At 44.9% G+C, this 13,665-nt stretch overlaps 1 protein-coding gene and 1 pseudogene across 6 annotated transcripts in view; one reads left to right on the top strand and one right to left on the bottom strand.

The window, feature by feature from the left end:
* Positions 1-1,267: 1,267 nt before the first annotated feature.
* Positions 1,268-13,665, bottom strand: part of AKAP12 (A-kinase anchoring protein 12) — a 116,600-nt gene continuing 104,202 nt past the window's right edge. For all 6 annotated transcript variants that reach the window (XM_009452237.5, XM_016956495.4, XM_016956497.4 and 3 more), the window contains 2 exons: positions 4,325-9,360; positions 1,268-2,316 (listed from right to left, as the gene is read on the bottom strand). In XM_009452237.5, the coding sequence (XP_009450512.4) occupies positions 4,337-9,360 (5,024 nt within the window). In that variant the 3' untranslated portion in view covers positions 1,268-2,316; positions 4,325-4,336. The remainder of the gene's footprint in view (positions 2,317-4,324; positions 9,361-13,665) is intronic.
* On the top strand, positions 10,975-11,060 carry LOC112209703 (small nucleolar RNA U13; annotated as a pseudogene).

Here is a 13,665-nt window from a genome sequence, read left to right as displayed (position 1 = left end):
GAGCTTGTACAGAAGTAACTCTGGGCACATCCAGATAGTACAAAAAGCAGTCATGAAGCAGCTACTCATGGAATCTCAACTGTGATGGCCAGCGAGCACCTGGCCACAGGTGGTAGGAAAAGACAAACGCGGGTGGAATTTAAACAAAAACGTCAATTTCCCACAAACTACACAAATCTTTAATCTGTTCAAAACAGCACAGAATGTCTTCCTGCCACAGAGAGGAAGTCAATATGAACTTGTTATAAATTGCTGTCATTTCCAAAACTCTTTAGTTGATGTTCAGAACTAGACACCAGCACTTGGATTTCAATCTCAGTTGGCCACAAAAAAAAAAAAAAAAAAAATTTATATATATATCAGAGGTTTTTTGAATTTGGGGATTTTAATAATGATGCATGGGTAGCTATTATATATATTTGAGAATAACTCCTAAAAGATGACTTCCAACTACAAACAAGACTATATTATATACTGCTATCATGAGGTGTTTTACTAATATGGCCAATTATGTATGAAGTTAGATTTGTTAGCAAAAAGAAACTACTTTCAGTTTTAAAAGCAAACTTTCTTTTCATTAAAACTAAGCTTTCCAGCTAATCAGCAGTCAAAATTTAAATTTTCAAACTGGAGTACCAAGTTTGAGTAAAATCTGGAAAGCTATATGCCAGGCCAGTTCTGTATGTCAAGAGTAGATAAGTGACACTATTCTTCGTGTGACAATTGTCTGACAAAACCCTTAATCGCTGGAGAATCGCTGGAATCCGGGAGGTGGAGGTTGCGGTGAGCTGAGATCGTGCCATTGCACTGCAGCCTGAGCAACAAGAGCAAAACTCTGTCTCAAAAACAAACAAACAAACAAAAAAACAAACCCTATGTATTAGCATGACTCATCATTTTGACATTTAAAAAATTTTCCAAGATTATTTCAGGAAAGGCATTTTTACTATTAAGCTTTCTTAAAATTTCTTTCTAGAGACATTTGTTATTGTTTGAAACCAAAAATATTAACACAAAAAAATTGACATTTTCAGGAATTACCAGATGGTAGAATTGTAGCAAGAATGTCAATCTGAAAAGCTACTGGTTTATTTATTTCAGGAAAAGTATCTCGGCCATGGCTTCTTCTGAACACACAAACCAGTGACAAGGGGTTTCATGTAATGACTACATCAGAAAGTTCTAGCTTATCAATCATTATCTTTAGAATTCTAATGTGCTATACATATGTCCCAGGCTTCCTGGTATCTAATAAAACCAGCAAATCTAAGTGAAGCAAATATTTTATTTAAATCAGTCGTCAAATCACAACTTATCCAAATGAATGTGTTGCAACATTGTTCTTAAAAGAATGGCACAAATATGGCACAAACACAATCCAGTATCTATCAAAATACCATTTGTAAAGAACCTGACACTTATTTCATGCCGTGTGTGAATGCAGTCCAGCATATAAGAGTAGAATCAAAAACTTACAACAATTCTTTGCTTCATAACATATAAAACATATTCACTACTTTGCCTCAGGATTAAGCATACTTATCGGTCCAATCAACCATAACAAGTAGGAAAAAAGATGTAAAGTTATTTTGCTACCAGAATATAACTTCTTTCTAACCTCCACTGGGTTAGAAAAATTTCCCAATGACAATAGAACATTCTGTATGTTTCAAAATGCTTTTTAGTTTTAGCACACTCCGCGTAATAGGAAAGTGACCAATTTCAGAGTACCACTAAATATGGACCTCAATCATTAGTGAATTTTAAAGAATTGTACCTTGATCAGGAATGTTACATCTAGGAGGCTCTGTTTTTCGTGGGTTATATAACTGAGGCTTAAAGCTCCCCAAGCCTGCACTATGGCACATGCCCCATCATATACTGTGTGATACAAAAAGCATGTAGTATCCTGCACATTTCCTTAAACATTAAGAAAAAAATATACAATAGATACAGAAGGAGGATTACTTAAAACATACATATAAATACGTAAAGAATGATACTCCAGTTTGAGAAGCAGAACTAGGTATTGCCAACTCCAGTTCCAGGTTAAGAATTTAGGACCTTAAATCAGAATTTATATGGTTATCAAGGGAAAATAGTAGGTTGGTCTTGGAAAGAGGAAATGTTAAATGGCTCTAGCTCCTGAGGAAGCCTCAGGATTGTCAGGGGCTCTCTAGAAATGAGATCAGTTGATGTGCCTGCTCTCCGATTCTCAAAGTTCTGAAATACTGGTCTTCAGTCTCAGCAGCAGCATTCATTTTCTTCTACTACTTGTCTTCACATTCTGGTCTTCCAAACAGACAATGAGTTTAACTGTAGGAGGAGGAAGAATCAGCGTAAATAAAATCTCCTTTTTCTCTCTCATTTATTAACGACAGGATAGTTGTCAAAGTGACCTAATAATACCGTAGTTTAACTCCATTAAAAAAACAAAGATGGGGCCAGGCGCAGTGCCTCATGCCTGTAATCCCAGCACTTTGTGAAGCCGAGGAGGGCGGATCATGAGGTAAAGAGATCAAGACCATCCTGGCGAACATGGTGAAACCCTGTCTCCACTAAAAATACAAAAATAAGCTGGGCATGGTGGCATGCACCTATAGTCCCAGCTATTCGGGAGGCTGAGGCAGGAGAATCGCTTGAACCCAGGAGGTGGAGGTTGCAGTAAGCTGAGATTGTGCCACTGCACTCCAGCCTGGCGATAGAGCAAGATTCTGTCTCAAAAACAAACAAACAAAAAACAAAGATAGGGCTGGGTGCGGTGGCTCATGCCTGTAATCCCAGCACTTTAGGAGGCCGAGGCGGGCAGATCACTTGAGGTCAGGAGTTCCAGACCATCCTGGGGGAAACTCCGTCTCTACTAAAAATACAAAACTAAGCTGGGCATGGTGGCGTGTTATCTGTAATCCCAGCTACTCAGGAGGCTGAGGCAGGAGGATCACTTGAACCTGGGAGAATGAGGTTGCAGTGAGCCGAGATTGCGCCACTGCACTCCAGTCGGGGTGACAGAGTGAGACTCGGTCTCAAAAACAAAACAAAACAAAAGAAAACAAAACGAAGATGGGTTGAGCACAGTGGCTCACAACTGTAATCCTAGCACTTTGGGAGGGTGAGGCAGGAGGATTTCTTGAGGCCAGGAGTTTGAGACCAGCCTGGGCAACATAGCAAGACCCCTGTCTCTGCAAAAAAATTTAACAATTAGCTCGGAGTAATGACATGTGCCTGTGGTCCCAGCAGCTATTCAGGAGACAGAGGCAGAGGCAGGCGATTTGCTTTAGCCCAGGAAGTCAAGGTTGCAGCAATCCATGATTCCACCACGGCATTCCAGCCTGGGTGACACAGCAAGGCTCTCTCAAAAAACAAAACAAAGATAGGGCTGGGCGTGGTGGCTCACGCCTGTAATCTCAGCACTTTGGGAGGCCGAGGCGGGCGGATCACGAGGTCAGGAGATCGAGACCTCCTGGCTAACACGGTGAAAACCCATCTCTACTAAAAATACAAAAACAAAATTAGCTGGGCATGGTGGCGGGCACCTGTAGTCCCAGCTACTCGGGAGGCTGAGGCAGGAGAATGGCGTGAACCCGGGAGGTGAAGCTTGCAGTGAGCCGAGATCGCGCCACTGCATTCCAGCCTGGATGACAGAGCGAGACTCCGTCTCAAGAAAACAAAACAAAACAAAACAAAAACCACAAAGATGGGGAGGGTCTTGTATTATGTTACACTACCACAAAACTAGCAACTGCAAGTAACTTAACACAGTGAGGGTCGGTCATTATATGCGCTGGAAAATTTTTAAAAATACTTGTTACTACTGCTAGGGGAAAAAAATCCATTTTTTCTGAAAGAGCTATCATCAGCCATATTTCAGGCAGTTTAATATTAGCCCATTTGGGGGCACTAGTTTTTGTTTTTTTTTTTTTTTTTTTGAGACGGAGTCGTGAGGCACCACGCCCAGCCATTGGAGCACTAGTTATTTTTTTAAAAACTCAACAAGATAGTTGAGTGAACACAATGTATTTCTTATGCCTTTGGGTCAAACACGCACATGTGCACACACACATGCCGTTTTATTTTATTCTAAAGCAGTCACATTAGGGGGTAAAACGAAGTCGTTCTTTTCATAACATCGATAAGACTAAATGGCATTTCAATCACCAAAAACCATGAAACTATCCTAGATCTTTGAATCTAGTTGATAGTTATTTTCCTCAACTGAAGGTTCTACACGAAGGCATTAATTATTTGCTCCCGATTCCTTATGTAACAAATTTGCCATCTATTGGCATAAAAGAGAAAAATTATCTTAGAAGACAAGGAAGCTTACCTGCATGATGTTTTAAGATTCTGTAAGTTTTGACTTTGCAGATTCTCTCTCTTGTTTCTGTAACTCCTCCTGTGCTTGGGGTGTGATCGCTTTATCTGATTCACTGTGCACTTTTCCTTCCTGCAATTCTACTTCCTGGGCATCCTCCTTCTCTTTTTGTTTTGGTCCATTTGTATCTGGGGACTCTTTGGTTAAGCCTCCTGAGGCATCAGTATCAGCCAGGGCTGAGTTCTGGTTTTCAGGGTCATCAACATCATCACCTTTTTCATCTCCTTTCGGTTCAACTAGTGACTTCTCTATTCTTTCTGCTAACAAGGCATGACCATCATCTTCTGGCACAGACTTTGTTCCAGCTCCACCTCCCTCTTCCTCAGATGGGAGGACGACCTCTTCCAGCTGCTGATCATTTACAGTGGAACCTTCGACCTCAACAGTCACGGTCTTTTCTGAGGCTTCACTCATGTCTTTGGAAATATCAGAATGTGCTTGTCCCACTGCGGTTGACTCTGACTCCTCTTTGGCTGAAGTAATTGGTGTTTCATCCTGTGCAGAGGCCTGAGGTTCCTCTCCTTCTTTCTCCGTTTCCTGTCCAGCGTCCTGGCTGTCAGCTTTTATCACGTGAGCTTGTGTCTGTAACTCAGACGTCAACATTTCGGAGGCTGTTTCTTCTGTACGTACAAACTGGTCAACGGCTGTCTGAATGATGTTTTGGACAAGTTTACTGCTTTTGGTCTCAAGTTCCAAAATCCCATTTTCAGGCTCTAAATCCTCCTCAATTGCTACACTCACTTTGACCTCCTGGCAAGCAACCTGCTCATCGACTTCATCTGACTTCCACTTCAGTGATGTGGTTTTCTCTCCTTCCAGGTCGGAACTTAAGACTTTTTTGGTAGTAGCAGATACTATCACTGGTGTCGATTTTGCCTGACAGTCGGGCCCTGTGGGCACAGCATCTTCCCCTGGATGAGCGGCAAAGTCTTCATTTTTTTCAGAGGATTTCTCTTCCAGAACTAAATGTGCACCTGCAGGCTCCAACGTTTCACCTGTTTCTAAAATGTTGGCAGTTTCTCCTAAGACCTTTTCCTCCTCTGCAGCCGCTGTTAGAGTGAATGATGCCTCAGAGCTCTGAACTTGAATTTTGGTGCATACTGCCTCCTCTTGACCTAGGCAGGGAGGAGGGCTTCCTTCCAAACTGCTGACTTCCTTTGCCCCATCTATGATGGGCACATTCACTGTCTGGAGGAGCTGCTTACTGACCTCTTCAGATACGGTAACAGCTGTTTCGTGCTCAAGCTTCTCTTCATTCACATGGGTTGGCTCTGCTTCTGTTTTCTCCCTTTCGACTTGAACTACCATCTCTCTCTCCACGGGGGATGGAGGAGACTTAGCGTGACTCTGCAGTTCAAGAGCATCATCCTTTTTACATTCAGCTTCTTCTGTCCCTTCACCTTTAAGGGCAACTTCAGTGACCTTTTCCCGACTGACTGTTATGCCTGTGTCTATAGACCTCTCAAGTCCTTCGACAAATGGTATGTCTTTGGTTTTCTCATCAGCATACTGGTCAGCCTCTTGAGTCCCCTCAGTCTTTGACAGAATGGATACAGTTTCCACTGACACCTCTTTATCTGTATGCTCTAGAGTGTCTTCCATCTTTGATTGTTCTTTAGTTTCTTCCTGGAACACAAAACTGGAAGGTGCTGGAGGCCTCTCTTTCTGTGCAGGAACTGCCTCTGCTTCTGTGCCCCCTGACTGGGTACCAGATGCGACCTCATTCTCCTCATGGATTTCCACAATCTCGTCTTTCTGGGTTGTGCCTGGCGCGTCAAAGTCTGCTACGGGGGTGCTTCCATCAGTCTCACTGTCTGTAGGGGTTTCCACCGAGTCAGGGGGGATAGCCTGTTCCATCACCATCTCCTGTGATTTTACCCCAGCTAAGGTTTCGGCTTGACAAGTGGTTACAAGCTCACTGGACTCTATGCTCTCTGTGACTTGAGGTGCTTTTTCAAAGCTTTCTGGGGTGGTCTGCCCCACCACCTTCCCTTGTGTAAAAGGCTCAGTTTTTGCCTCCTGAGCATCTACTTTCAACACTACATCCGTCTCTTTCTTCAGACCCGGTGCTTCAGCCTGCTCTTCTGGTCTTTCTGCCTCTGCTCTCTGCACAGGCTGAAGCGCATCTTCTGGCCCACCGGTGCCAGGCAGCTGGGATTCCTCTTTCACTTTTTCTGCCACTGCCTGGAGGACCTCTTGAGTCCGCCTCTCTTGCTCTTCTATGTCAGGTATGCCACCTTCCACCTCCTGCACCGGAGTGGCCTCCTCTGTGGTGTCTGGGGAGTCGGTTAACTGGGAGACTGCTGACACCATTTCTGTGGTCTCTTCAGCAGCAGATGCTTCGGTTCCTTCTTCGGCACCCAATGGCCCTGCAGCTGTCACAGCTTCGGGGGTCAATTCCGCCTCGCTAACGACCGTGTCGCCCCGGGCCTCTCTGTTCTCTGGCAGAGGTTCAGTAACCGTGGGGGGTTCTTCTTCTGCAATTACTTCTCTTTCCAATACCTCCTCAGTTAACAGTGCGGCTTCAGCTTCTACTTGTTCAAGAGGTTCTGTCACTGAAGCAGATATCCAAGAAGGAGACCTTTCTTCAATAATGGTAGCTGCCCTCGTCCCGTCAACGACAGCTGCTGCCATCATATGAACCTGACTCTCGCTGAGCTCCTTGGACACCTCAGCGGCTGCCTTCTGCTCGGGCTGCTCTGCGCTTTTTTGGGCTTGCTGTGCCTCCATTTTCTCCCTTTCTACAGCATCATACTCAGACAGAGGGACCACGGCCGGGACATCAGAGTCATCTTCGTTAGCCCCTGTTGGCCCTGCGTCTTCAACAGGGGCTTGTTCTTGTTTCCCATCTGGCCTTTTCTTCCTTCGTCCAGGAATAAACTTCTTGATTGAGACCCAGGATTCTTCTTTCCCGGGTTCAGTGTCTGGAGTGGAATGTTCTACACCAGACCCAGCTATGGAGTCTTCGCTTTTCTCTTCCAGCTTGGACTTTGATTTTTTTCTTGGCGTGACTAACCTTTTAAATGACTCCCAGGTGGAAACGCCCTCCCCTTCGGTAGGGCTTCCAGCTTGCTCGGGGGAGGAACTTCCCTGCCCTGGATCATGTTCTTGGGAACCAGCAAGGATCCCGTCTGTCCCCGTCTCTTTGTCTTTTCCGGCCTCATCGGCTTTGTGGTGGTCTCCTCCCATTGCTTTTGGTCCCCCTTCCTCATCAGAAGAGGACCCTTTCCTTGCTCTTTTCTTGGATGATCCCACACAAATTAAAGCTTCCCAAGATACTGAGGTATCCACCTTGCGCTTTGGTTCTTCTGGCTTTGGCTCTTCCACGCTCCCTTTCATTTCTTCTTGCATTTCAGAGGCTGCGCTCTCGGTGGAAGACAAGGTAGCGCTCTTGACCTTGTCCAGCTCATCTTCTTTATCACTTTCCGAAGGCCGTCTAACGCGCTTCTTGGGTGTCACCATCTTTTTGAATGATGCCCAGGGAGTGACACCTTCTCTTTTTTTCTCTCCATCGGAAGTAGCTCCTTCTTCAGCTTCCCCATCCTGCTGCACCTCGGCTAAGCCCTTTTCCAGACACGTGATCTCCTCGGGCTCCTCAGGGGATGAGGCAGAGCTCTCGCCCTTTTGCTCCTCGTGGCTGTCCGGAGAATCGGCTGGAACCTGAGTGTGCTCCCCTGATTCCTCGTCTCCTCCTCCTCTTTTCCCTTTCTGTTTCTTTCCAGAAAGCTTTTTTAAGCCAGTGCTGGTAAAAAGCTTCTTTAGTGGACTTCCCTGCACCTTCATTCTCTCCTGTGATGACAGCATTTCCACCTCACTCACAACGCCTTCGGGGGGTTTGGACAGCACCTTCTCATCAGGACTGAGGTCAGCTCCCTGTGTAGGGTCCTCTCCGGAAACACACGTTTCTTTGAGCTTCACCAGCTCCTTGGCAGGTTCGGCTTCCTGAGGTTCTGCATCCATTTCAACCAATTCTTCAGCTGGCACAGACCCTGCTGTTTCTTCCACCTCCGTTTTCTGCTCTTCGGTTCTCTCCTCCACGGTGCTGACGTGGACTTCGGCCACAACCTCTTCTTGGTGGACTTCTATTTTCTCATCAAACACTTCTGTCGCCAACGGAGCAGGTTTCTCTTCAGAAGGTCCCTGCGAGCCACTGACTTGCTCCTCTGAGGGCAGCTCAACTTTCTCATATTCAGCTGATAACCGGGGCTCGTGGGCACTTTCTGCCGGCTCCTGTGGGTGGGCTTGCTCGGAGGCGGTCAGTTTCTCGGAGGCAACTTCTGCCTTTCCGTCTTCTTCTGTGTCTACTTTTTCTGGCTCTTGTTCCTTTTTCTTCTCTGAAGCTTCCATTTCATCCTCCTTCGGCTTCCTGAAACTGGTCTTTTTGCGCCAGCCGGCCCAACCTTGAGTGAAGAATTTTTTGAAGGTCGATCCTGTTTCACTGGTCACGGGACTAGTCGGAGATTCTGCAGACTTGCTGGGTTCTTTTTCTTGTTTCTCTTCTCCTTCCTCTTTGCATTCCTCCACTGCTTGGCCAGATTCGGCTGGGGGAGAAATTTCCGCGTGGCTTTGCTCACGCTTCAGGGTCTCTTCCGGTTTCTCTGTAGATTGTTTGGGTTCGCTTTCTTTGGATGCTGCTTCTCCAGCCCCAAGGCTGGAGTCCTGGTGGTCGCCAGCCCCTGCTGCTTCTTCCCCTTCATCTTTCTTCACAGTGAGTAGCTGGACAGTGTCAGGCTTCTCTGTCTTATCCTTTTTCACAGTGAATTTAAAGCCAACAAACTTAAACACCTTCTTAAATCCAATATCATTAGCCTGGGACTCAGTGGGTTGTGTTAGCTCTTCTAAATTGCTTTCTGAAGAAGGAATCTGTTCGATTATTTCGGGTGTCTCCTCCTGCCCATCATCTGTGACGTCGTGAACAACCGCTGACTTAGCAGCCATCTCTTTATCGGAGTCTCTTTCGCTCACATCTTCAGAGTCTCTCTGTCCAACTATTAACAAAAAGGGGCGGGGGGGTGGGGAGAAGAGAAAAGGTGATTACAATACAAGAAAATTGTTTTTCTTGGACAGGGCCTCACTCTCTTGCCCTGGCTGGAGGGCAGTGGTGTGGTCTCAGCTCACTGCAGCCTCAATCTCCCAGGCTCAAGGAATCCTCCCACCTCAGCATCCCGAGTAGCTGGGACTACAGGCACATGCCACCGTGTCCAGCTAAGTTTTTTATTTTCTGTAGAGATGAGATCTCACTATGTTGTCCAGGCTGGTCTCCAACTGCTGGGCTCAAGTGACCCTCCTGTCTCAGCTTCTCAAAGCAGTGGGATTACAAGTGTGAGCTACAGTGCCTAGCCCAAGAAAATTAACTTTTTTTTTTTTTTGAGACAGAGTCTCACTCTGTTGCCCAGGCTGGAGCACAGTGGCACGATCTCGGCTCACTGCAACCTCTGCCCTAGGTGCAAGTGATTCTCCCACCTCAGCCTCCGATTAGCTGGGATTACAGGCGTCTGTCACCATGCCCAGCTAATTTGTTTTTTTGTTGTTGTTTTTTTTGAGATGGAGTCTCATTCTGTCACCCAGGCTGGAGTGCAGAGGCACGATCTCGGCTCACTGCAAGCTCCGCCTCCTGGGTTCACGCCATTCTCCTGCCTCAGCCTCCCGAGTAGCTGGGACTACAGGCGCCTACCACCACGCCCGGCTAATTTTTTTTTTTGTATTTTTAGTAGAGACGGGGTGTTTCACCGTGTTAGCCAGAATGGTCTCGATCTTCTGACCTCGTGATCCACCCGCCTCTGCCTCCCAAAGTGCTGGGATTACAGGCGTGAGCCAACACGCCCAGTCAATTTTTGTATTTTTAGTAGGGGAGGGGTTTCACCATGCTGGCCAGGCTGGTCTTGAGCTCCTGACCTCTAGTGATCCACCCACCTCGGCCTCCCAAAGTGCTGGGATTACAGGCATGAGCCACTGCACCCAGTGAAAATTAAATATTTTAAAAATATGACCAATTAATACTTTAATGCGAGGCAATTCAAGGATAAAGTGAGATCTTACAGAGATTTGCAAATCTTAATAGATTAATGGCTACTTCTTTCCAATGACCTTCAAAAATTCAGGTTCAAAGAGAATTATGTGCTCTTTCTGTTGCTTGTTAAAGGGAAAGTTGACAAACTTAACTATCAAAAAATTAGTTCCACATAAGTAGTCACGGCACCTCTAAGAGTGAGTCAACCAGGTAGTGTATCTTCTGTGGCAATGTAAGATGGAATCCCACATCACACCCATATTTTAAACAAGAATCCATCAAGTTTTAGATGTAACTTCCCACTTAACAGGAAATATAGGGTTTGAGGAACAAGCTAAAGAACAAACAAGTATCTACACAAATCTAAAGAAGGGGACATTCTATGTGGTAACTAAGTCCGACCTCAACAGGTCCCCAAAAGGGACCAGAGCTCTTTGGAGAAATTCCAGGCTGGGTCAGAGGACGTATGAAGAATATTTTGTTGTAACAGAAAGGAGATGCTCAAAAGCTGATGGAGGTGTCAAAAGGACACAAGAACTGGCTTGAAGGGGCTCCCAATGCCCAAACTTTGAAGCATAGAAAAGAATAATGGATCCTTTATATTTTACGAGAGTGACGATTGGGTGTTCATGTGCAATGTGTGCATTGTTACCACGATGGCACATTACTTGTCTGACGTGAAAAAGAAAAAGAAAGAGAACAATGACATTGATGGGTTACAACACATTGAATAAAAAAAGAATCCATGAATCGAGAGTGATACTAAAAAAGGTAAATGAGGAGAAGGGAGCGCTTCTTTAAGGAAAAAAGAAATGTCAATAAATATAGATATAACTTCCACTTTGATCCTCAAAGTCATTATTGTTAGAATTTTAGATTTAGAAAATCACAATTTACAGACACCATTGTAATAACTCATTCAGTCAAGGATCATAAACTGCTAAAACCATCGGGTAAAAGGCTGTCAGGAAACATACATTCAGAATACCAACATACAGATTACTTAATTTCAAAAAAATGACCTTGGCAATGGAGAAATCTGACAGGCACCACCTTAACCAAGTGATCACATTTAACATCCTCAATAATGGGACAGATGCCATCGTGCTTCCTGGTGTGAAGCACTGAGAAGGACAAGAATTCATCTACGTGGCCTTCCTGACCAAAAGGTTTAATGGCATCTAATCACAACGACACAACCAGACAAATCCACAGTGAAGGGCATTCTGCAAAACAACTAGCCTGGCCTGAAATGTCAATGTCACAGAAGGACAAAAATCCAGCAGAAACACAAAAGGATTGGCTGCAAGTAACTTCCAAATAGCTTAGTGGGTGGTGGGGCGGATGATGTGGCTTTCCATAAATGGCGAATAGGTCAAGTGTATATAAGTGTTTACTATATTTTTCCGGGTTTGTAATTTTAAAATCACTGAGGGGAAAAGTCAAGTCAATGTGATTTAATGGGGGGAAGTAGGAGGGAGATGTATTTTGTGAAATTAAGAGATTTAAGGAACACAACAACCAGAGGTACCTGGCATGATCCTGAATTGGATATTTGTTAGGGAAAAACAGCAAAAGGACATTTTTGGGTCTTCTTGGAAAATACTGAGTATGAGATTTGGGATTAGATGAGATGAATTTTAATTGAAATAAAAGGGTACAGATTTGACTGCAGAAAGCAGGTTACCAAACAGTATATACAATGACCTCATTCTGGCTTAAAAACAACTGTCTCTCCTTTCTCTCTCTCTCTCTCTCTCTCACACACATACACACACACACATACACACATATACACACACATCCTTTACATATGATCTCTGGGGGATGCGAATGTCATTTATTTTAGTTTTGCTTGTCTGAATTTTCTTTTTTCTTTTCTTTTTTTTTTTTAAGACACAGTCTCACTCTGTCGCCCAGGCTGCAGTGATGTGATCTGGGCTCACTGCAACCTCCACCTCCCGGGTTCAAGCGATTCCCCTGCCTCAGCCTCCCAAGTAGCTGGGACTAGTGGCATGTGCCACCACACCTGGCTGATGTTTGTATTTTTAGTAAAGATGGGGTTTCACTATGTTGGCCAGGCTGGTCTCGAGAACTCCTGGCCTCAGGTGATCCGCCCGCCTCAGCCTCCCAAAGTGCTGGGATTACATGCATGAGCCACTGCCCCCAGCCTCTAATTTTCTATATAGGACATATATCGATTTTTGTACTAAACAAAAAGGTCAATTAAAATGGACACCAAAAAGATCTTAACAAAACCTGCAAAAATATACTTAATGTTTTAAGCACAAATTGAAGGTTAATAATTATAACTAGCCGGGCGCGGTGGCTCACGCCTGTAATCCCAGCACTTTGGGAGGCCGAGGCGGGCGGATCACAAGGTCAGGAGATCGAGACCATCCTGGCTAACACGGTGAAACCCCGTCTCTACTAAAAATACAAAAAAATTAGCCAGGCGTGGTGGCAGGCGCCTGTAATCCCAGCTACTGGGGAGGCTGAGGAAGGAGAACGGTGTGAACCCAGGAGGTGGAGGTTGCAGTGAGCTGAGATCGTGCCACTGCACTCCAGCCTGGGCGACACAGCAAGACTCTGTTCCAAAAAAAAAAAAAAAAAAAAAAATTATAACTAGTACCTACCACAAGACTTAGAATACAGCAATAAATACTTGAAATGCAGAAATATTTAGAAATATAGAATGCTTCCCCAAATCCATACATTCCTTCCAATTATATAATCTTATTACGCTGAAAACAATTTAATTTTCTTATTTATGAAATATTATAAATCTATGTCTACAAATTGCCATCATACTACTTATTTGGTTTTATTTTGAAACTGAACCCCAGAAAGTTAAGTAAAAAACTAGGCTGGGCGTGGTGGCTCATCCCTGTAATGCCAGCACTTTGGGAGGTCCAGGCAGGTGGATCATTTGAGGTCAGGAGTTTGAGAGCAGGCCGGCCAACATGGTGAAACCCCGTCTCTACTAAAAATACAAAAACCAGCCAGGCGTAGTGGTGGGTGCCTGTAGCCCTAGCTACTCGGGAGGCTGAGGCAGGAGAATCTCTTGAACGTGGGAGGCAGAGGTTGCAGTGAGCCAAGATCATGCCATTGCACTCCAGCCTGGGTGACCGAGCGAGACTGACTCAAAAAAACAAATGAACAGACAACAACAACAACAACAAAACTGCCTAAGGTACCCAACCAAGTCAGGGCAAGAGTGTAACCTAGAGGTTTTTTTTGTCCTTGTACCTTGTTATTCTCTAAGTTACGCTAAAGTTCTTTT

Source organism: Pan troglodytes, chromosome 5 (genome assembly GCF_028858775.2).
Source record: "Pan troglodytes isolate AG18354 chromosome 5, NHGRI_mPanTro3-v2.0_pri, whole genome shotgun sequence".
Classification (NCBI taxonomy): domain Eukaryota; kingdom Metazoa; phylum Chordata; class Mammalia; order Primates; family Hominidae; genus Pan; species Pan troglodytes.
The sequence above is the reverse complement of the archived record's forward strand: the minus strand, read 5'-3'. Positions and strand labels throughout refer to the sequence as shown.